General features: G+C 52.0%; 1 protein-coding gene across 4 annotated transcripts in view; it reads right to left on the reverse strand.

The window, feature by feature from the left end:
* Positions 1-24,890, reverse strand: part of NADK (NAD kinase) — a 31,892-nt gene that overhangs the window by 6,530 nt on the left and 472 nt on the right. For 2 of the 4 annotated variants that reach the window (XM_086715390.1, XM_025912371.2), the window contains exons 2-3: positions 6,107-6,325; positions 4,557-4,640 (exon numbers count right to left, since the gene is read on the reverse strand). In XM_086715390.1, the coding sequence (XP_086571516.1) occupies positions 4,557-4,640; positions 6,107-6,325 (303 nt within the window). Of the gene's footprint in view, positions 1-4,556; positions 4,641-6,106; positions 6,326-13,560; positions 13,635-24,076; positions 24,234-24,890 lie in introns of those variants that run through there. The other 2 variants (XM_086715388.1, XM_086715389.1) reach the window with 2 other exon arrangements.

A 24,890-nucleotide genomic window follows, 5' to 3' on the forward strand; every position in this document is an offset into this window, starting at 1 on the left:
ACCCATGACTCGCCTGTGCAGCCCTGGACCTCACGTGCGCCTGCTCTAACGATGCTCACGGACTGATGGCTCCTCTGGAGCAAACCTCACCCACGGACGCTCGAGAGGAGACCCAACCAGAGCTGCTCTTTGCTCCGTACCCTCCCTGCATCGAGGACAGCAGGCTTCCCACAAACACTCACACCAGCCGACTGGGGACTCTGTCCCCAGGGACCACTGAAGACCACCCCCCCCCCCGCCCCCGCCCCAGGACACAGGCTTCCTACGGACTTGTATGGGAGGGATGTGGCCCCGTAGCTACACCACGGCATGAACGACTCAGGTGACCCTTAACTTTTACACTTAAAACTCACACTGTTAAAAACTGCGTGGCAGGGGCCCCTGGGGGGCTCAGTCGGTTGGGCGTCCAACTCTCCCGGTTTCATGGGTTTGAGCCCCGAGTCAGGCTCCATGCTGACAGTGCGGAGCCGGCTTGGGATTCTCTCCCCCCTGCCCCACGTCTCCCTGATCCTTCTCTACTTTCTCTCTATCTCTCTCAAAAATAAATTAAAAAGGTGGGTGGCAGGATCATAGGGCAAACTACTCAGTGTGACCCCAGTAGTGACCACACATCATTACACCTTTGTCCAAATCACAGAGCACAGCAGCGAGTGACCCTTTGTAGACCAGGGAGACCACGCCATGTCCCCGTCCTTCGTCCGCAGCCACACACGGCCCCTCGGAGGGGAGGGTGACGGTGGGGGTGGGGGCACGGGGGAATCTCTGCAGCCTCACCTCACTTTTCTGTGAACTGAACACTGCGCAAATAACAGGGTCTGATTCTTTTTTCCTTTTGGGAGAGAGAAATGCATGAGCTGGGGAGAGGGGCAGAAAGAGGGGGGTGAGGGAGAGACAGAGAGAGAGAAGCAGGCTCCACACTCAGCGCAGAGCCCAACAGGGGACTCGATCCCACGACCCTGGGATCACGACCTGAGCCGAAATCAAGAGTCGGATGCTCAACCGACGGAGCCCCCCAGGAACCCCAGGGTCTAATTTTTTACACGGCTCTCGAGCACCCTGCCCTCTCGGGTTCCCAGAGCTCTGACTCAGTCACGGCCGGTACAGGGGACGCGGGGAGGCCGTGCACACCGTGGTGCATGGGTGGTGGGTCTGCGTTGAGGGCACAGCGTCCCACAGGAGGTAGACCCCCCCCCCCCCCCAGCTGGGACTCCGGCTCCTGGTAAAGCCTCGGCAAACACCCATCCCCACCCGCCTGGAACCGGCTGGGACTCACGTGGCAAAGGAGCTGCAGGGAGCAGAGCGCCCACAGGCCGGCCACGACCCTCAGCCGGGTGGCAAAGTCCTCAAAGCCGCACTGCATGTCGGCAGAAAGACTTCCCTTTCCTACCAAGTCCCCAACTTAGACACCTGCTCCAAGTTGTGCCTCGAGGGGCAGAGGCTTCCCTTGAACATTTCAGAGCCCCACAAACAACCTCCAAAACCGCGACCCAGACCGGCAGTATGAGAGGTGTGGCTTCCGATCTCATCCGGTTACTGACGGACCGTCACTCACCCTTTCCAGGCGTCTCTGCAAAGGGAGGGGTCGCTCATAACATCCTCTATGAGCTTCATCGCCTGCCCAGGTCACACGCATGGCTCATGAGCAGGACGCCGCTGCTTTGTGCATAGCATTTCGGTCACACCGGCCCCCAAAACTCTCCACTGCACATCTGTACTATCAACTTAATTTCTGCAACCTCGGCCCTGAAAGCCCAACAGTCCGAGAGTGACTTCTGAGAGGCTGTATAAAACAACTAAGGCCAAAAAGCTCCCTCAAGTTAAAAATCAAACAAATCTTATTTAATCTCTTCACCGTTCACACAATCCTCTTGGCCAATCATGTATCTGAAACAAAAAGTCGTTGGGATCACTTTCAACGGCAAAGCTGGACCTGAGGGGCCCTGCTCCCCACTAAGCTGGCTGGTAGTGCTCGGCCGCCCTCAGAGGTCGGGACGTGCTCTGTCCAGAGCCCCGGGTGCAGTGGCACGTCCCAGCCACACAGGAATCCGAGCTGGGCCGTGGAACCGGCTCGGCCCCGTGGGAGGAGCTGTCAGGCCTCGGGTCAGGTGGAGGGGGGTGCGCTCCCCCAACACGGTCACCGTTTGGCTGCGGGCCTCAGGACAAGCAAGGGCGGCTCGCATACCGCTGCCCAGGTCAAAGCCCCCTCACCACTGACTCGGGTGGGCACGGCCCGCGGCCCCTCTGGCCCTCAGACTCGGCTGTGCCCAGCCGAAGCCACCACAGTGCGTCCTGGGCGCCAACCGTGACTCAGCTTCTTGCTGGGTCACCTGCAAGGTGGGATGCTGACCCTTCCCCAGCACAGAGGCTGTGGGTGTCAGATGGGAGTCAAGGACACCTGACCAATCTGAGCCACTGCCTAGTAAGCCAAAGGCAATCAGTTGTTGGCAATTCCACACGTTTCAACATAAGAGAAGACGCACACACGTTCACGGTGAAATTTTAGACAATAAAACAGGAAGTAAAATTTCTTTGTAATCCAGCCCTCTGCGCTATCTTGTTTTCACACATTAGGAAAGATGTTAGGTTAGGACACGCGGAGACCCGCCCCAGCCAGGTTCCACGCCGGAGAGGGGCAGGTACAAGATGGAGAAAAGGAGCCCTGTCCCCCAGAAGTGGCAGTCCCACCAGACTGTGCTGAGCACACGGGCTAGAAAGGGCCGAGAAGGCTGCTCACTCCTCAAACCCAACCTGCAGCTCCAGGGGCACTTCTGGGGTATCTGCCCCTCTGCTTGGAGTCCCCCACTGAACCACCCATCTGACCTGCCTGAGGCCCACGAGGCGCACACACACCTCCCTCTGGGGGGGGGGGGGTGGGGGACTGTGGCTCAGCTGGAGTAAATGACAGCTAATCAAGGCTGCACGGTGAGAGGCCGCTCGTGGTGGCACTTAGGCCGAACTGAGTGACAAGGAGAGAGAACAGTTCTTCCAAGACCAGGAAGTGCAGGGAGGGGCCCTCAGGCAGCTGGTGAAAGGCCAAGATGGGGCCAGGCTGGGCAGAGCACACAGGAAGGCCCGGGGAATGGGAGAGGCGGGGCTGGAGCAGCAGCAGGCAGCTGGGGCTCTGGGTTTGGGGGCGCCTGGGTGGGCCCCCTGCCCACGGGGCTGCTGCACGGAGTGGGCTGAGGGGTACCAGAGGGGCCGCGGCAGATGGGCAGAGGTCTGTGTCCTGAGCCTGGCTGCAGACAGCACCTGGATGGAGCAGAGACACTGAGGCCTCACTCCAGCGCCCAGGCTTGGCCCCCAGAGTCTGTAAGAGGCAGGGCCGCCACATCACTGGGTTTCATGGGTCACAAGATGTCCCAGTTTGCACAGCAATTCCCTGGGCAGCCTGGAGGTGGCAGTATAGGTGCCGTCCTGGTCCCCCGTGCTGACCGCCCGGAACCAGTTCAGAAGGGCTGTGACCTGAAACCTGGGGTCCCCACTGCTGGGGCTGTGTCAAAGACAGCAAAGACCCCCAGACCAGCCAGTCGTGGAAGCACACCTGGGCCCACGGGCCTCACCCCTGTGTAAAATGTGGGATCCCCACAGCTTGCCCTGAAGGAGGGGGTCCCGTTGGGGGTTCCTCAAGAGGCCTGGACTGCAGGGAGGCTGGGAAGCTCGTCACAAGGTGCAAGGCACAAGGGTCAGGGTGGGATGGAATTCTGACTGTTTAACAGAAAGCACTAACATCGGTAAGTGTATGTTTTTCACGAGATATGAACCAGACCCAGACCATCTCACAGAGCCCCGCACAAAACTCTCGCCCCTCTGGAACCCCCCAAGTACTAGATGGGAGAAGCTGGAGACTCACTGAGAGTCCAGACAAATAACCTCGATTGCTTAGTTTTTACAGTGTCTCATCTGGGCACCTCGTGGCCACCGCAGAGGCACTGGGAGTCCTGGCCACACGCCCCCACCCAGAGCGCCAGAAACAGCCGCACCCGTACGGTGGGGTGTCTCTCAAAAGCGAACACAGGCTTTTGAAAAATCCAACTGATGTCTCTGTATTTTAAAAATAATTAGGGGTGCCTGGGTGGCTCAGTTGGTTGAGCGTCTGACTCGATTTCGGCTCCGGTCTCAGAGTTGCGCTCCGTGTTGGGCGTGGAGCCTACTGAAGGTTCTCTCTCTCCCTCTGCCCCTCCCCAACTCACACGTGCACTGTCTCGCTCTCAAAAAAAAAAAGGATAATTCAAGGAGAAGCATGTCTGACCCAGCCAGTGTAGCGTGTGAAATATACCGGATTCCTCCCAGACTTTTTACTATAGAGAACAAACCAGTAACCCTAAAGATCACAGTCAAAGCCCACCCGGCCTGCGGTGCCTGAGAAGCAGAGCCTGGCCGGACCCCCGTCCGCTGTCTGCAGGGCAGTGGGGCCCCTCGTCCGTCGGAGCCGGTGGAGATGCCCTGTGGCTCCTGCTGACTCATCAAGTCGACCTCTCACTCCCCATGTCAGGACACCCCACGGCGCGGCGATCCCGCGACAGCACGACCTCCCAAGGAGCAACCCCAGCACTCACATGATGGTCTGGGGGTTCTGCAGTACGCAGGCCTTTGGTCCAAACGTGGTCACCGGGCACGGCCCGTGCAGAGAGCGTGTCCTCCTGTGTGGAGAGGGGACACGGCAGGTGAGCAGACCTAGGTACAGATATCAGACCCTCGGAAAGATGTGCGCTCCATCCCTTGCCCGGCGTCCACGCGACGGACCCTGGTGGTGTGCAGTGCTGCCTCTGAGCCTCGCACAACTCTCTGCGCAGCATCAGCAATCAGAGATGCTTGGGGCGCACCCGGAGCGCTCCTTAGGAAAAGGACCCCAAACCAGCACAGGTGCCCAGGCCCCACCCCAGAAAAAGGGAAGGCGACCTCCGGGGACAGGTCTGGAAATCTGAACTGGAGCAGTCTCTCTCACCGAGTCTGTCTGAGGACCAGTCCTCAGGTCCATACCTGGGAATCAAGACCTGAGAGGCCCTCCCTGAATTATCTAGATTAAAATGATCTGGATTAACAATCTAGATTAAAACTCGAGGGAGTGAGGAGGACACCCCCATGGTGACAGCGCATGGAGTGGGCTATGAGAACCTCAGGGAAACACAGGTCACGGTGGGTCTTACTCAGCGAGTGTTTAATTTAAGTTCGCTGCTCAAGAACCGGGATGACTGGGCACATTCCTCTCTCCTTCCTCCGCCAATACCCACAGGCAGAGGCTACCCTTGACCTCTGTCACCATGCCAGGGTCTGCGGTCTCTGAACGAGAAAGGGTGTGGACTGAACCCCACAAAACCAACAACCGAAAGCAGTCTGGCCGGGAACACAAAATCCCTGCGCTGTGTGCGGTGGCCGGGAAGCAGACCGACGGAAAACTCCGGCCAAGGCCAAGGCCAAGGCCAAGGTGCTGTGGCCGCCTCTCCCACGCGTGTGGGTTACAGCTGTCCACACAGAAGACCGTACCAGCACTGTGCGCCATCCAAGAGAAGGGTGCTTCGGGTTCGTCCCCCTCTCCTGAGAGAACTACCCGCTTTTTACCAAAATCTCCCCTGGCATTTGATAGATGTGACCCTTGCTTGCTTCTACCTGAAACTCACCACACTTATTGTTCCAGAAGCCAGGGCGACACCCACAGGCGCATCGCAATGCCGCCCGGCAGGCCGCTCCACACGAAGCTCTGAGCGCTGTGACCTGAGCACTCTGTGCGACGACACGCACGGCAGGCTCGCGGGGGGAGGGCACCCCGCGGCCACGCTCAGCCCTCCACCAGCCCTGCCACAGTGTGGGGCCTGCTGACGCCTTGGGGCAGTGCCCACACCCCCAAACACCCAGAGTTAGCGCGGGCACTGGCTGTTAAGGCAGAAAAGGACAGTCACGCTGTGCTGGTGCCATCTGGGGAGCCGTGCCAGGTGGGCGTCCATCCCCTGCTCTTGGGACCCAGCCCCACCCCTCCTGCCGCCCACACGTACCAGTCAGCATCCACCGCCCCATCCGCATCCATCCACTCCTGAAAAGAACCTCGGTCACGGCTTTAGGAAGTCAGAGTGTGCAGGTGAGGACGGGGGCCGGAGGGGGGCCTTCGTACCTGAACTCTTTGGTGCTCGCCAGGGCGGGTGAGGCAGACAGGCTGCGGGACTTGGCCCGTCCCCGGGTGGGATGGCCGGGCCCCCAGGCCTCGTCCCCATGGCATGCGGAGCAGCGGTAAGAGGCCGAGTCTGTGCCAGGCGCCTTGCTCACGCTGACTTTCTCTTGTTCCGTTTCCATGGTGGGTAAATGAGGCCTTGGATCAGAAGAACACTGATGCCTTGATAAAACAAATAAAGTAAGTGAACACATATGCACAAAACAACATATACACACACGCATGCACCCATTATGCATGCATAATGCAGTCCTATTTGCCAAAGGACTTGAGATAGTCTCTTTCTATCCCATTCTACCCGAAGGATATTTAAGAATTCAGGAACCGGGGCCCCTGGGTGGCGCAGTCGGTTAAGCGTCCGACTTCAGCCAGGTCACGATCTCGCGGTCCGTGAGTTCGAGCCCCGCGTCGGGCTCTGGGCTGATGGCTCAGAGCCTGGAGCCTGTTTCTGATTCTGTGTCTCCCTCCCTCTCTGCCCCTCGCCCGTTCATGCTCTGTCTCTCTCTGTCCCAAAAATAAATAAACTTTGAAAAAAAAGAATTCAGGAAACTGCCTGTGGTTTTTAGTGAATCTAAAGGTCAAAGAACAAGAAAGAACTACCTGCTGGGGCCGTGCCAGGTTTCTCCCACAGACAAGGAGAAGGGCCAACTGGGAGGAGAGGTCCCAGGCAGGGGAGATGGTGCGTTACCGAGGGAGAAACCAGTAACTGAGGGTGTCCAGTGTTACACGCCCCTCAGTGCGGGACAGGTACATGGACACACTCACTGAGCCCAGTGAGAAAGACACACACTGGGCCCTGGGCCCCGTGAACAAGCCTGAATTTTCAATCCAGCACCAATAAAACATTTGTCAAAACTGACCTATTTTAGTTTTTTTTAATAGCTTTTTTAAACATTTATTTATTTATTTATTTATTTATTTAATTTTTTTTTTTCAACGTTTATTTATTTTTGGGACAGAGAGAGACAGAGCATGAACGGGGGAGGGGCAGAGAGAGGGAGACACAGAATCGGAAACAGGCTCCAGGCTCTGAGTGGTCAGCACAGAGCCCGACGCGGGGCTAGAACTCACGGACCGCGAGATCGTGACCTGAGCCCAAGTCGGATGCTTTACCGACTGAGCCACCCAGGCGCCCCCTGACCTATTTTAGTCTTAAAGAAAACTCGATTTCCAAACTCTAGTGAAGGTAGAGAAGCTTATCTTCCGACAACAGTACAAGAAAATCAGGAAAAGACAGAAAAGTAGGAACAAAGGAAACAACCCTGCAACGCTCGGGAACGCGTGAGTTTCCTCCTAGCCGACTCACGGTTCAAAACGAACATCAAGCCAACATCACAACATATCGCAACGACAAGAATAATGTAAACACGAGCCAAAGTCTAGGCTGCTCCAGTGAGCTGTGCTGAAGTGTCTGAGAATGAAGAGTAGTGAGCTGAGATTTAACCCTGTCAAGCTAGGAAAGAATGAGAGAAGCCTAAGAAAGGGAGGAGAGGTGACCAAAGTAGAGGCGGAAATGAGCACGCAGGACAATCTGCAGAACAGCAGAGTTGGGGGGAGGGGGATGCCGGGGGCAGCGCAGACCAAGGGGCTACACGGGCAGTGGGCTACGCAAACCGCGGCCAGCCCCCCTCAGGGCCAGGGCGACGGGGCCCCTGGGGGAGAGCGGGCGGGATGAGCTCCTCAAGAAGGGAGACCCCTGAAGGGGGCACCCCGGGTGGAACCCAGCAGGGGAACCAGCCGCACAACCCGCTTCACAGGGAGCGGGAATGAGATGACAACACACGTGACCAAGCCACGCGTTCCACAGAAGGGTCGAGGACAGCAGAGGCTGGCACTGGGGGGCAGGAGGCACGAGGGAAGCTCGGAGCCCACGGACAGGAGGGGCCTCGGTGCTCAGGTCAGAGGCGACGGTGTCCCTGCACTCCCACCCTGGCCGTACCTTCCAACCCCCTGAGGAGCTTCGGAAAATAATCCCTACACCCAACCCAGGCCAAAGGCACCAGTAGTTTGTTGCAATTTTTTTAAAGTAGGACTCATGCTGGGCATGGAGCCCAGCTTGGGGCTTGAACTCACGACCCTGAGAGCAAGACCTGAGCTTAGATCAAGGGTCAGACGCTTAACCTAGGTGTCCCAAGAGGCATCAGCACTTTTTTGTTTTTTTTCAATGTTTATTTATCCTGATACAGAGCATGCATAGGGGGCAGGGCAGAGGAAGAGAGCAAGAGAATCCCAAGTAGGCTCCACACTGTCGGCGCACAGCCTGACGTGGGGGCTCCAACGCACGGCCCTGGGATCGTGACCTGAGCCGAAATCGAGAACTGGATGCTTAATGGACTGAGTCACGCAGGTGCCCTGGCATCAGCTCCGCAAGTGATTCTAAATTTTAGCTGGAGTTGACAACACTACCCTAGATTAATATCCTCCTAGCTTGAGAAACACTGATGTTTTATCCAAATATATGAAAAAAAATTTTTTTTTATTGTTTTTTCAATGTTTATTTATTTTTGAGAGACAGAGAGAGATGGAGTGTGAGTAGGGAAGGGGCAGAGAGAGAGGGAGACACAGAATTCAAAGCAGGCTCCAGGCTCTGAGCTGTCGGCACAGAGCCCGATGCAGGGCTCGAACCCACGAACCGTGAGATCATGACCTGGGCCGAAGTCGGACGCCCGACCAACTGAGCCACCCAGGTGCCCCGAAAAAATCTTTAATAAAAACCAAACGTACAAAAACATGGCTGGTATAACCACTCCTATTCGATACTGTACTGGAGGCCACAGCCAGTGTAATATGGCAGGAAAACAAAGTATAAGGCATAAAGAAAAAAAAGAAACAAGTAAAACTCTACCGTCAGGGGTGCCTGGCTGGCTCAGTCGGTGGAGCGTGTGACTCTTGATCTCGGGGTCGTAAGTTTAAGCCCCACACTGGGTGCAGAGCCTACTTAAAAAAAAAAACCTGTACTGTCAGATGACATGATCTTCTATGTAGAAAATCATAAGGAATCTACAAAAAAAGTGACTACATCTAATAACTGAGTTTATTAGCAAGGTTACAGAAGAAAAAAATCAATATACAAATGTCAACTATATTTCTGTGTACTAGCAACAAACAATAAGAAGTCTAAATTTAAAAACACCGTTTACGATAGCATTGAAATACAAGATATGGAGGGATATGGTCGACAAAAAAGGTACAAAACCTAATTTGAGTTCTAGGTCATGAGATGTAACATACAGCAAGGAGACTTTTAGCTACTAATAAGAGCGGACGTTTGAACGTTGCTATACGAGCTGCCATCATAAGGAAACAATCTGGAACTCTGTGTGGTGAGGGATGCTAACTAGACTCGCTGTAGTGGTCACTGCGCCACATATAGATACCGAATCGTTACGTTGTACACCTGAAACTAGTTGGTTACATGCCACTTACACCTCAATAACAGTGAAAGGTGCAAACCCTGTGTGCTGAAAATTACAAAACGCTGCTGACAGAGATGAAGGAAGCACGTAACTGGAGAGACGCGCCCTGTTCCCAGACTGGAGAAGTTGAAGGTCTCCTCAAACCGGTACATAGACTCTTCTCAATTCCCACACACAAAAACCCAGCAGACTTTTCCAAAGAAAATGGCAAACTGATTCTAAAACTCAAATGCAAATGTGGAGGACCTGGGATAAAGAGAAGACTGGAAAAGCACACCACCCGACTTCGCGGTCGGTACCATAACCAGACCGCGTGGTACCGACACAGACACAGACTGAAGGAACAGAAGAGGGTCCACAATGACGCCCTCACACGGATACAATCAATGGATTTTCTTTTCTCTTTTTAAAAATGTGCTTACTTATTTGTAATCAAGTGATCTCTACACCCGACACGGGGCTGCAGCTCACCACCTTGAGGTCAAGAGTCGCCAGCTCCACTGGCTGAACCACAATCGATGGATGTTCGACAGAAGGGTCGAGGTGATGCGACAGAGAGATCGTTTCTTCAAATAGTTCTAGAAAAACTTGGTAGCCACGTCTAAGAGAATAACGTTAAGTTCTTTCCTCACACCACATACAGGCGTAAGTCATTTCATAGGACTTGGCTTTATCGTGCTTTGCACACACCGCGTTTCTTACGAGCTGAAGGTCTGCGGTGACCCCGTGGCGAGCAAGTCTCCCGGCACCACTTCCCACCAGCACTGGCTTACCTCGTGTCTCTGAGCCACATTTTGGTAATTCTCGCATGTTTCAAACTTTTTCTCTATTACCGTACTTGTCATGGTGCTCAGCGACCTCTGAGATTACAATTAGAAGTCTCTTGGGGCACCGCGACCCTGCGCCCACCTAAGACAGCAAACTGGAGAGGTAAGTGCTGTGCGTGTCCTGAAGGTTCCACTGCCTGGCTGGCTCCCCGTCTCTCCCCCTCTCCTCAGGCCTCCCTGCCCTGAGACACAACAACATTGTCAATGGGCCAATCAATAACCCCACAATCACCTCTAGGTGTCCAAGTGAAAGAAGTCAAACGTCTGTTTTAAGTAGGCTCCGTCCAGAGTGGGGCCTGAACTCACAACTCTGAGATCAAGGGTCACTTTATTTTAATTTTTTTTTTTCAATGTTTATTTATTTTTGCGACAGAGAGAGACAGAGCATGAACGGGGGCGGGGCAGAGAGAGAGGGAGACACAGAATCGGAAACAGGCTCCAGGCTCCGAGCCATCAGCCCAGAGCCTGACGCGGGGCTCGAACTCCCGGACCGCGAGATCGTGACCTGGCTGAAGTCGGACGCTTAACCGACTGCGCCACCCAGGCGCCCCAAGGGTCACTTTAAATCGAAGCTAGAAATGACCAAGCTCGGTGAGAAGGCGCATTTAAAACCGAGACAGGCCCAGCTAGGCCTCTGGCCCCAAACAGTGGAGTCGTGGCTACAAAGGAAGAGATCCCGAAGGGCATTAAAAGCGCGCTCCAGTGAACGAACACACAGAGACGAGAAAGCAAAACGGCCTTTTTGCAGCTCAAACCAGCCACAACACACCCTCAAACCGCAGTCTGATCCACAGCAAGGCCCCGACTCTCCTCAAGTCTGTGGGGGCTGAGGGAGGCAAGGAAGCTGCAGAGGGTGAGCTGGGAGGCAGCGGCGGTTGGTTCATGAGGGTTGAGGAGAGAAGCTGCCTCCCTCACGTGAGCCTGCAGGTGAAGAGCGGCAGGTGCCACTGCAGAAGCTGGGGCGAGTTCTCCAGATCGGGCTGAGGTCATTAATCAGGCTGCTGTGCCAAGCTACAAACTGTCAATGTCGGTGCAGCAGCCTCATTTAGGAGATGCCACTGAGGACTGTCATAGCTGGAGAGGAGAAGTCAGTGCCTGGCTTCAAAGCTTCAAAGGACAGGCTGACTCTCTCACCAGTGTAACACAGCTGGTGACTTTTGGTTGAAGTCAATGCTCAGTGGCCATGGAGAAAATCCTTGGGCCCGAAAGAATTATGCTAAGTCTACTCTGCCTCCACTCTAGAAAAGAAACAACAAAGCCGGATGACAGTCATCTGCTTACAACATGGTTGACTACATATGTTAAGCCCACTGTCGAGATCTACTGTTCAGGAAAAAAAAGACTCCTTTCAAAATATTACTGCTGACAGGGGCGCCTGGGTGGCTCGGTCGGTTAAGCGTCCGACTTCGGCTAAGGTCATGATCTCGCTCGCGGTTCACGGGCTCGAGCCCCACATCGGGCTCTGTGCTGACAGCTCGGAGCCTGGAGCCTGCTTTGGATTCTGTGTCTCCTTCTCTCTCGTGCTCTGTGTGTGTCTCTCTCTCTCAAAAATAAATAAAGATTAAAAAAAATAATTAAAAAAAAATTACTGCTGAGAGTGCACCTGCTCACCCCAGAGCTTTGAGGGAGACGTACAGCAAGGTTAAGGGTGTTTCCATGCCTGCTAACACCACAGCCATCCTGCAGCCCCTGGATTAAGGCATAATTTCAACTTTCAAGCCTTATTATTACAGAAACGCGTTTCACAAGGTCTAGCTGCCGCAGATAGTGATTCCTCTAATGGATGTGGGCAAAGTCAACTGAAAACTTTCTGGAAAGGGTTCACCAGTTCACCATCCCACATGCCATTAACACTTGTGATTCATGGGAAGAGGACAAAATACCAACACGAATGGGAGTTTGGAAGGAGTGGACTCCCGCACTCATGGAGGACTTTCAGGGGGTCCAGCCATCAGGGGAGGAAGGATGCAAGTGTGTAGAAGCAGCAGGGGCACTACGATCGGAAGCGTGGTCTAAAGAGGTGACTGCATCGCTGTGATCTTGGGATAAAGCCTGAATGGATGAGGATCTGTTTCTTACGAACGAGCAAAGAAAGTGACTTCTTGAGCTGGCATCTACTCCTGGTGGAGACGCCATGAAGACTGTTGAAGTGAAAAAGGATTTAGAATATGACGCACACTTGGGGCACCTGGGTGGCCCAGTCGGTTAAATGTCTGACTCTGGCTCAGGTCATGATCTCACGGCTCGTGGGTCCAAGCCTCGCACTGAGCCCTCTGCCGTCAACGCGGAGCCCCTTTTGGATCCCCGTCTCTCTCTTTCTCTGCCCCCTCCCCTGCTCACTCGCACATGTGCTCTCTCCCTCTCAAAAATAAATAAACATTAAAAATAGAATATGACATACACTTCGTTGATAAAGCAGCAGGAGGGTGAGAGGGGATGGGCTCCAATTTTAAAAGTTGTTCTGTGGGTAAAATGCTATCAAACAGCAACACATACTGCAGAGAAATCATCCTTGAAAGGAAAAGTTAATCAGTGCAGCAAAGCTGATTGTTGTCTTATTTTAAGAAATCGCCACGGCCACGCCAGACTTCGGCACCCGCCACAGTGCCCAGTCAGCAGCTGTCCCTTGAGCTCACATGATGGTTAGCATTTTTACCAATATCTATTTTTATTTAAAAATATTTTTTAACCTTTATTTGTTTTTGAGAGAGAGAAAGAGACAGACAAACAGAGTGTGAGCAGGGGAGGAGCAGAGAGAGAGGGAGACACAGCATCCGAAGCAGGCTCCAGGCTCCAGGCTGACAGCACAGAGCCTGATGCGGGTCTCGAACCCATGAACCGTGAGTTCATGACCTGAGCTGAAGTCGGACGCTTAACCAAGTGAGCCATTCAGGCGCCCCAAATTTATTTTTACTTTATAAGATTTCATTTTTAAGTAATCTCTACACCTGCCATGAGGCTGGAACTCACGACCCTGAGGTCAAGAGTCGCATGCTCCATAGACTGAGCCAACCAGGTGCCTCAGCAAGGAAAGTATTTTTAAATTGAGGTGTGTACATTGTTTTTTTAGACACTTCACACTTCAGAAACTACAACACACTATCAACATAAATTTTATGTGCACCGGGAAACCAAAAAGATTCATTTGACTCACTTGATCGCAGGATTTGCTTTACTGCGGTGGACCCCAGCCCGCAGTATCTCTGAAGCGTGCCCGGACAAAGATTAACGCGACATGGCTTATACACCTCAACGTAAGAATCAAAACTACAAAACTTTTACACTGAAGAAAATCTTAGTGGCCCTGGATCTGGCAAAAAGTTCCTTAAATCAAGGATCACAAAGTATCAAAGAAAAAGACCTGACAAATTCATTACAATTAAAATCTTTTACCCTTCTTAAAATAACTGTTCAGAAAATGAAAATAGAAGCTACAGGCTGCTACACATATATGTTACAAAAGCCTCGCATCCAGAATGCATAAAGGATTATAAAAACTTAAAGAAAACGGGCAAAAGATCCCAACTTTGGGCAAGCTCCCCAAAGAAGACGTATCAACTGGGAAGAAGCACACGAAAGGATGCCCGAGGGCATCAGCCATCGCGGAAACACGAGTTCGAGCCACAGTAGGAGAGCACGTGACACTGCTGGACCAGCTGAGGAAGTGAGGGCCTACTGACCACGGCAAGTGTTGACGCAGCTGCGGAGGAACTGGAGGCCGCCCACGCCGCTGCTGGGAACGGAGTCGCTACATCCGCCACAGGCTCCTGCCTCTCAGCTCCTGGGCGTCGCCAAGAGAAACGAAAGCGCGGGTCCACACAAAGACTTGTGTGGGACCCTACTTGCGATGCCCTGAAGCTGGAAATAAGCCGCCACTGAGATCTTTGCTCAAATGCCACTTCCTCAAGACTTCCATATTCCCCCACGCTCATTTCCTGGTCTCTGTGGTTGTCACTACCTGCCCTCACATTACTCTCTCATTTGTGGCCTGTCTTCCCTCCCCGTCTGATGATGAAATCCTATTTTACTGAGGGTTCTAAGGGCCCGAAAAGGGCCTCACCGAATTCGCATGGCTATTACCAGCCAAGCAGGCTACACGTTGAAGGCCAGAACTCAGGGGACAGGCTGGTCTGGGCACAGAGATCTGGGTTCCGTCAGCACCTGGTGAACGCTTACAACCACGGAATTGGATGGGCTCCCCAGCGGTGGGTGGGCAGGAGACCCAAGAGCGGCAAGGGTTTCAGGATGCAGAGCTGGGGGGTGGCACCAAGTGCCGGGAGGTGAGGACAGAAAGGCCACGCAGGACCCAAAACGGTGCCAGGAGATGCTGGTAAGAGATCCAAGATGGCAGAGTTTGGCTCAGTATGTGGAAAAAAACCACATGCATGTGTTTACCTCCTTATTACATTAAGAACTGTCTAAAGGGGGACCCTTGGGGGGCTCAGTCACTTGGGCGTCCGACTTCAGCTGAGGTCATGATCTCATCACCGGTGAGTTCACGCCCTGCATCAGGCTCTGGGCTGACAGCTCAGAGCCTGGAGTCTGTTTCGGATTCTGTGTCTCCCTCTCTCTCTGCTCCTCCCCTGCTCACACTCTGTCTCTCTCTCTCTCAAAAATAAACAAAGATTAAGAAAAAATTTAAAAATCCATTTTGACCATCCCATTTAACCAAGGAGATAAAATATCTGTACTCTGAAAACTATAAAACACTGATGAAAGAAATCAAAGATGACACAAATAGAAAGATATACCATGCTCATGGAAGAATATTGTTAAAATGTTCATACTACCCACAGCAATCTACAGATTTAATGGAATCCCTATCAAAATACTAATAGTATTTTTCAGAGAACTAGAACAAATAATCCTAAAATTTATATGGAACCACTAAAGACCTGCCACAGCCAAAGTAATCTTGAGAAGAACAAAGCTGGAGGCATCACAATCTGAGACTTCAAACTACATCACAAAGCTACAGTGATCAAAACAATATGGTACTGGCACGTAAACAGATACACAGACCAATGGAACAGGATAGAGAGCCCAGAAATAAACCCACACCTATACTGTCAATTAATCTATGACAAAGGAAGCAAGAATATACAATGGGGAAAAGACAGCCTTTTCAATAAATAGTGTTGGTAGAACTGGACAGCTACGTGCGGAAGAATGAAACTGGACCACTTTCTTAAATCATACACAAAAATAAACTCAAAATTCATTAAAGACCTAAATGTGAGAACTGAAACCAAAAAAAAAAAAAAAAAAAACTCCTAAAAGAAAACACAGACAGTAATCTCTTGGACATCACCCTTAGCAACATATTTATGTCTCCTGAGGCAAGAGAAACAAAAGCTAAAATAAACCACTGAGTCTATACCAAAGGAAAAAGCTTTTTCACAGCAAAGGACATCATCAACAGAACAAAAAGGCAACTAGTGAATGAAAGGAGATATCTGTAACTGATATATCTGATGAGGAATTAATATCCATAATATATAAAGAACTTATACAACTCAACAGAAAAAAAAAAAAAACAAAACACTCTGATTAAAACATGGACAGAGGACTTGAGTGGACATTTTTCCAAAGACCTACTGATGGCCAACGGACACATGAAAAGACGCTCAACATCACTAATCATCAGGGAAATAGAAATCAAAACCACAATGAGGTATTACCTTACGCCTGTAAGAATGGCTAGAGTCAAAAAGACGAGAAAACAACTGTTGGCGACAATGTGAAGAAAAGGAAAATCTTGTGCACTGTTGGGAGGAATGTAAATTGGTGCAGCCACCACGGAAAACAGAATGGAGGTGCCTCAAAAAATTAAAAACAGAAATATCATATGGCCTGCTAATTCCATTCCTGGGTATTTACCCAAGAAAGCACTCTCTTGAAAGGATATCTGCACCCCTATGTGTACGCAGCACTACTTACAATAGCCAAGTGTCCATCCACAGGACAATGAACGACGAAGATGTGGAACGTACGAGAGTATTAGTCATAAAAAAGGATCAGATCTTGGGGTGCCTGATTGGTTGGGGCGTTAGGGCGTGTGACTCTTGATCTCTGGTTCATGAGTTCAAGCCCCACGCTGGGTGTAGAGCTTACTTCCCCAAAAATGAACAAAATAAAATAAATGCTTAAAACAACAACAAAGGATCAGACCTTGCCATTTGTGACAACATGGATGCAGCTAGAGTATTTAGCTAAGTGAAATAAGTCAGAGAAAGACAAATACCATATACTCTTACTTAAGGTGGAATCTAAACAAATGAACAAAAAACACTTTCACGTATGGAGGACAAACTGGTGGTTGCTATGTGGCAAGTGGGTGTGGGGATGGATGGAATAGGTAAAGGGGATTAAGAGGTACAAACTTCCAGTGATCAAGTAAACAAGTCAGGGACGAAGAAGTACAGCATGGGAAATAAAGTCAGTAATTCTGCAATAACGTACAGTGACAGACGGAGACTGCCTCTACCATAGTGAACACTGAGTAACGTACAGACGTTGTTGAATCGGTGTTGTACGTCTGAAATTAATAGAACATTGTGCGTCCGTGACGATGAGAGAGAAACTCTCCACGGGCCTCGCATACAAGGGGCTCCACTTTAGATTTCTAAGTCAGCATGACTGTACGTAAACTTCCTTGGAACCCAAGGCCTGGTTTATGGCTCACGTGCACACTGTGCCTGTGCCTCGTGAGACAGCAGCCTGAAGGAAAACCATCTTGCCCTGGAGACATCGAGCAAAGCTCCTGCCCCTGAATTCCTTCACGATACAACTCGGGACGCTGGCCTATGTGCTGATCTCTCATCTTTTGAGCTTTTACGAGATGTAAAACGTATACAACTCTGTGAAAACAATTTGTGCCCTGGAGTGCTTTCTTCCCTGTGAAGACGTGGAAGCTCAGATACGGGGGCTCAGATAACTCTCGTTGGGGACCCTGGGGGCTCAGTCTGTGAAGTGTCCGACTTCTACTCGGGTCATGGTCTCATGGTTCGCGGGTTCGAGCCCCGCGTCGGGCTCTGTGCTGACGGCTCGGAGCCTGGAGCCTGCTTCAGATCCTGTGTCTCCTTCTCTCTCTACCCCTCCCCTGCTCGCACTCTGTCTTTCTCAAAAATAAATAAACATTAAAAAAAAATTTTAAACAAAATTAACATTTTTTTACTAATAAAACCTCAGCAAAGGAGGGGAAAAAAATCCATCGTGAGCTGTTACCAAGAGGCGTGTGGCAGCCTCATCCCGCCACCCTGATGGGGAAAACAAACCGCTGCTCTCCTCTAATGTACACAATCAGGGCAGGGGCGCCCGAAATGCCCCACAAGGTGTGGGACCCAGAACCACCTGTGGTGAAGAAAGGGCAAAAGAAGCAGTTAAAGGAACCTACTAGGCAACTTGTAATGAGTCGTAAGCTTTGAAAGGAAATTATTACCATTGTGGGAACAAACAATGTCTGCGAAAAAAAGGACAGGTTGACAAATGACACCGAAGCCGGCTGTGACACAGACAAGGGTGAACACGGTAAAATACGTCTCACCGCCAGCTCAGGAGGAGGGAAGCGTCTAGATAAGGCCGAGCCAGGCCCCGTGCGCCTGTGCCTCCCTCAAGCTGCCCGGAAACGAAGCAGCAGAAGCAGGAACGGTTGCAGGAATGTGGACAGTCACCCGAAACCGGGACGACCGACGGACAGCAGGAGCACATCCAGGGGAACCAGGGCCCTTGGCCAGGCCCAGTGCCCACCCTGGCAGGCCCCGGCCGGGGGCTCAGGTGCCATCGCCTGACTCCCCCTCACAATGAGCCGCACAGGGAGCGTCTAGGACACTGCAGTCCAGGGTCACACGGCTCGGACGGGGCAGAGCTGGCATCCGGGCCCATACTCCTAAGCCCCTGCTGACAACCACAGTGCCTACAGAACAGGACCCAACACGGCAGGGGGGCCTACAAGAGGGGCCCAGGGTCCTAGAGGAGAGAGGACCCTGCAGAGCCAGCTCCTGGTCAGCGCCCCTGACGTCCTTTCTAAATGACCATGGAGAGCACACTTCGGTTTCCAGGAACACATGAGGTAAGTGGGCGGCTGCAGGGAATGGGTCCAAAACTCTGCTCGAACACATATCGAAGAGCACGCTTGGGGACACTGCAGCAGGCTGCAAGGAGCTGACGGCCGTGGGAAGGAACGTAAGGAAGGAACGCCTTAAAAAGCCCCACTGAAGTTCAGGAAACAATAATGCAAATGCTCCACACGGGGCTCTGCAGCTACGGTCACCAGGGGACACACATGGTCCCCAGTGTCACGCGTCCTTACGCTGACCCTGCACTGCGAGCTGGGCAAGGAAGGCCATAATCCTAGGACGTGGAAAACTATCGCTCCAAGGGAGGCACAGAAAGAACTACCTAGTAAGCTTACTATGGCCCTGAGAAGATAAATAAATTAACCCCTACAACGCTGATATTTTCGAAAGGCTTATAGTGAATTTTATAATCACCGGATTTTTACATATTTTGTTTGCCATCATGGGTACCATATTCAAAGGAACAAATCATTCTGGCTTATTCTCATTTAAATGGCAGAGGGGAATGTCAGGTCTGTAATCAATGCTGAAAGTTTAATTTATAAGTTTTATTAATTGAGAAGTCAAGGGACACCTGGGTGGCTCAGTCAGTTAAGCGTCTGACTTAGGCTCAGCTCACGATCTTGCAGTTTGAGCCCCACATTGGGCTCGCTGCTGTCAGTGTACAGCCTGCTTTGGATCCTTTGTCCCTCTCTGCCACTGTCCCGCTTGTGTTCTCTCTGTCAAAAATAAACGTTAAAAAAAAAAAAGCCAAATAAACATGGAATTGAAGCAAGTAGCATTAAGGGCTCCTTCCCAAGCACCGAGACCCGCTGGGAAGGGATGATCCATCAACCATGACCAAGGTCGTTGTCCAGCCTGCGGTGCATGGCCTTCCAAGCTGCTTCCACCAGGTCAAAATCACTTCCCACCAGCTCCTCAGATGTCTGTGGGACAAGTGCCGACTACAGTCCCCTCTACAGCCAAATGTGCAGATCGTGCTATCTCAGCTCCCACTTGCAGCTCTAGAATTCTACGACACTGAGTCTTAGGGCAACACTTTGTACCCAACAAATGCTGTCTGCCTTAAACTTACATGATGACATATGTCAATTACTTCTCAATAAAGCTGGGGAAACAAAAGTGAACCTCAACCTGAACTTCACACCTTAAACAAAAATTAACTGAAAACAAATAAAAATGGACTGTATCAAGTGTAAGACACAAACTATAAAACTTTCATTAGAAAATGTAGGAGAGGGACACCTGGCTGCCTCAGTCGGTGGAGCACGTGACCCTTGGTCTCAGAGTTGTGAGTTCAAGCCCCATGTTGGGTGGAGAGATACTTAAATAAAACCTCAAAAAAAAGAAAAAAAAGGGGACGCCCGGGTGGCTCAGTCGGTTGAGCGTCCCACTTCAGCTCCGGTCATGATCTCACAATCTGTGAGTTCGAGCCCTGCATCAGGCTCTGTGCCGACAGCTCGGAGCCTGGAGCCTGCTTCAGATTCAGTGTCTCCCTCTCTCTGTCCCTCCCCTGCTCATGCCTTGTCTCTGTCTCAAAAATAAATAAAAACATTAAAAAAAATTAAAAAAAAAAAAAAAAAGAGGGGCACCTGGTGGCTCAGTTGGTTAAGTGTCTGACTCTTGAGCTCAGCTCAGGTCTCGATGTCAGGGTTATGAGTTCAAGCCCTGAGTCGGGCTCTGTCCTGGGTGTGAAGCCTATTAAAAAAGGGATGGAAGGAAGGAGGGAGGGAGGGAAAGGAGGAAAGAGGGAAGACGGGAAGGAGGAAAAGAAACACAGGAGGAAGTTTTTAGAACCTAGGACTCAAGAGAATTTGTTATACGTGATATAAAAAGCAGTCCATAAAAGGTAAAACAACAACAACAAAAAAAAACAATACATTGGACTTAATTAAAATGAGAAGCTTGCTCTGTGGAAGGCCCTATTAAAAGAATAAAAACAACAAGCTGCAGACCGGGAGAAAATATCTGGAAACCAGATATCCAACAAAGGTTTTCTATCTAGAATATGTAAAGAGATCTCAAAATGCCACAGTAAAAAACCCAGGATTCCAATCAGAAAATGGGCAAAAAAGATTAAACAGAGGATGCGCACGCAGTAACCAAGACGTGAAAGACCCACACCGTCAGCTGCTCCAAAATGCAAATTCAAAGGACCGTGTCCCTACACACCTGCCAGGTCGGCCAGGACAACCAAAGGCCAGACTGTAGAGAAACCAGCACTCACGCACTGCAGTGGGAACGTGGAAGGTATAGTCTGGAAGCCTGGCAGTTTCTTATAAAATCTTAAAAACAAAACCATACAAGCCAGCAACTGCAAGTTGGTGTTTATCATCTGTCCACAGCCACTTTGCAGGCCACAGCCAAAGACTGCAACCGGCCGCCCCCACATCTTCCTGCTAGTTAATTAAACTGCCAACCATCCATCCGCACGGTAAAACACAAGCAGGGACAGGCTATTAATGCCTGCAACAGTTCGGATGGACCTCGGGGGCATTATGCCGAGTCAATCGGTGACACACTGAATGGTCCCATACACATTCTCAAGATAACGAAATCACAGAGGAGGGGGGGAGAGTGGAGGGTGCCGGGAATGTGAGCGTGGCAGGGGGCAGCAGGGGATCCCTCAGTGACAAAGAGTTCCGAGTCTCGACTGTGGTTGTAGGTACACCTGTGTATAAATGGGGTAAAAGTGCAGAGAATCATACACACATAAAACACTGGTAAAATCTGAATTAGGAGTGTAGTATAGCTAACGTTATTTGTCCGACCCCAATTTCCTAGTTTTCGTATTACTGTACTACAGGTATGTTAAATGAAGCTGGAGAAGGTTACAAGGGTCTCTCTGTACTACTTTCACAACTTCCTGTGAATCTGTAATTACTTCAGAACGAACATTTAATAAAAAAAAAAAAAGAAACCAATCAAAATCACAAAAGACAAATGTATTTCAAAATCATCTGTTTTTGGGGTGCCTGGGTGACTCGGTTGAGTGTCTGACTCTTGATTTTGGCTCAGACTGTGACCCAGGGTCGTGGGATCAAGTCCAAGTCCTCTGCCAGGCTCTGAGAGCAGTGTGAAGCCTGCCTGGGATTCTCTCTCTCCCTCTCTCCCTCCGTGTGTGTGTGTGTGTGTGTGTGTGTGTGTGTGTGTGTGTGTGTGTCTCTCTCTCTCTCTCTCTCTCTCTCTCTCTCTCTCTCCCCGGCTCATGCTCTCTAAAATAAATAAAATTAAAAAAAATATTACTCATTGTCTAAAGCTATTAATATTTACTTGCAAAGACTAATTTGATGATTGAGCAATAAACCAATTTACATAATAATATTAAATATTAAAACCAACTTTTAAGATTTAAGTATTTTTTGACAATTATAAATCAGGACTCTCATTTAATTCAGGTTGGTTTGGTTTTAACTGTTTTAAAAGGATGAAATCCTGGGGCGCCTGGGTAGCTCAGTCAGTTAAGCCTCTTCGGCTCAGGTCATGATCTCAGTTTGTGGGTTCGAGCCCTGCGTCAGGCTCTGGGCTGACAGCTCAGAGCCTGGAGCCTGATTTGGATTCTGTGTCTTCCTCTCTCTGCCCCTCCCCTGCTAGTACTCTCTCTCAAAATTAAATAAACATTAAAAAAAAAGGATGAAATTCTAATTCCTTCCAAGTTCATTCAAGTTCCTGACAACACGAATCTAATTCTATTTACTTTTTAAGTTTTATTTTTATTTAAGTAATCTCTACATCCAATGTGGGGCTTGAACTCACAACCCCAAGATCAAGAGTTACATTTTCTCCCAACTGAGCCAGCCAGGTGCCCCAGCATGAATCTAATTTTAAAAAACTTTGGCGGCATGTGGGTGGCTGTCAGTTAAGCCTCTGACTCCGGCTCTGGTCATGATCTCGCATCAGGCTCTGTGCTGACAGCTCAGGGCCTGGAGCCTGCTTCAGATTCTGTGTCTCTTCTCTGCCCCTCCCCCGCTCACGCGCTCTCAAAAATCAATAAACGTTAAAAAAGAATTTTAAAAAAAAGCAACTTCGGCATTGAGACGTTTTATTAGAAAAGTATTCACAGAACCCACACATGGTGGAGAGGGGACACACCGAGATGCCTGAGGCAACCAGGACACAAGTCCCACACACGCCCACAGACGCACACGACCCACATGATGTCCAGTGTGAGCTCTCCATCCGTATTTGTGGAAATACGGAATGGAAAAGGAAAGCGTATATGGTGGCAGAAACAGGCCCATCCTCACTGGATGACACTGAGTTGGACGGTAAGTACCTATTAAATTGCCCCTCCCTTCTCCCTCCATACAGAATGCCCCAGGCTGGCAAGGATGTTGTAACACTGGGCATTTGCTCTGGCAGCAGACCGTCCAAGAAAGACTTTTTGGAAAGTTCTCTGGGAACATGAACCAGGAGCCTAACGTGAAACCCCATAAACTGAACAGGATTCGAGACCCGAAGGGGGCTTTTATAGACAGGCGGCTGCACCCGCCCGTCAACAGGTGTAATAGGATGGCAGTGACCCTGCTGGAGGCAGCCCTGCAGGTCTAAGTGCACTGTCCCTGCACATTCCCTCCCCTGGGAGCTGGGCCTGCTTCCTGAAGCTCCCTCTGGCTGTTGTAACATCCATGCTTTGAGAAAAGTGGTGATTTGGGTAATAAAGATGTGGGGCCATCAACTCCCATAATAAAACACCCGCCTCTTCATTCTACAGGTTAAACCGACCTTTTCTCAGGTGGTAAACTCAATAAAATCAACTGTTTCCCCTTTTACTTATCAGCCACCTCCACTGCCCAAGGAAGGACTGACTGCTGCTGGGCCAGCGTCTGGGAGAACCCTCTACCATCACGGGTTTTGTGCCGGCAACACAGACCTGCCGGCAAATTAAAAACAAAAACAAAAATCCCAGACCCATCAGGAGGGCTCACCTCCAAGCGGAGCCACTGGGCTAGGCACTGCACTGGCACCTGTCCCTGTCCTCAAGTCACCAGGTGGCGGGGGCAAAGGTCCCAGTGAAGAAAGGCCCGGGGTGTGCAAGGCCCAGGGACGGGGAGGTGCGGGGGGCAAGCGGAATTGGGGGAATGAGTCCTTGAATGGCGTCATCCGGAAAGATGGGAAAGCAAGTCACTTGGTTAAAGCCAGGGCGTATTCCCAAAACGAATGAGGAAGTCTTCCACGTGAGACAGTTGCGCCCCAAGACGGGAAAGGAAAAGTAACCTGTTACTCAGAACCAAAGGCATCCGTTTGCTTGGAGCGACCCCGGCCCGAGACGCCCGCGGGTTCCAGCCGCCGCGGGTCCCAGCCGCCGCGGGTCACCGGTGGGTGTCCGGCACCGAGTGCGGGGCGCTTTCCGGTAACCCCGACCTGCCGGCGAGGGCCGACCCGCCAGGCTGCCCGCCAAGGGGCCGACTCAGGAGGCAGTCGTCGCGGGCCAAGTCGGGGGTCGCGCCCTCAGGCCCACACCCCGTCGGCCGGCGGGATCGCGCCCCCAACACCTCCCCCCCGCCGGTCCCCGGCCTCCGGGCGGCCCCGCGACCACGGGCGGCGGCGACCGCGGGCGGAGGGCAGGGCCGAGCGGCCGCGCGCACTCACCGTTCGCTGCCCCGGGCGCCTGCGGGACCGTCCCCTCTCCGGGCCGAGCCCGCGGGCCCCGCCGCCCCGCCGCCGCTCGCCGTCGCTAGCCGGCCCCCGGCGCCGCGGCCTCCCCCCGCCCCATGGCCGCCCCCCGCCCCACGGCCGCCGGGACCGCGGCGCCGGCCCGCCGAGCAGCAATACAGCCAGTGCGCACGCGTGCGCGCCCGCGCCGCGCATGCGCCACGCGCCGCGCATGCGCCCTTCTCAAGCCACGCCCCCCGCGCACGTGGTTCGGCCGGCAAGGACTTGGGTCTGGGATGGGAAAGGCGGGGCTGTGGTCGGGGCCTGGGGTCGGGGTCAGGGGGCCTGGGATCTGGGGTGGGCCTTCGGCCGCCGCGACCCCGACGGCGGCCTCCGGGAGGAAGAACTTTGGATCTCGGTCACCCCGCCGCTTCGGATACTCGTCCGTCAGTCCGCTGGGCTGGCACCCCCTGCCCCTGCCCCCTGGCTGTCCCAGCTCCCCACCACCGCGGTTAGGGTGGGCTGGCCTCGGCCCCGCGAGCGGTGACAGCACCCGCCTAGGATTCCGTAACTGACAGGGTATGAATCTGCGGAGAAGGAACATGTTTGGGGAACCAAAACTCGTTGTGAGCAGCCGTGGCAGCACCGGCCCCTCCCTGCCAGGACAGCTGGAAGGGGGCGGCCTGGGCCGGCTACCAGGGGCCTCGTCCACCCCAAGCAGCCTGGCAGGGACTTGCACACCACTTGGACTGCAGGGGCTCTAGGCTTGGGATGTCAGAGGGGCCACTGCGTGGTGACTTGCTAGCACTGT

Source organism: Puma concolor, chromosome C1, assembly GCF_028749965.1.
Source record: "Puma concolor isolate L17-30 chromosome C1, mPumCon1.1.hap2, whole genome shotgun sequence".
In the NCBI taxonomy this organism is placed as follows: domain Eukaryota; kingdom Metazoa; phylum Chordata; class Mammalia; order Carnivora; family Felidae; genus Puma; species Puma concolor.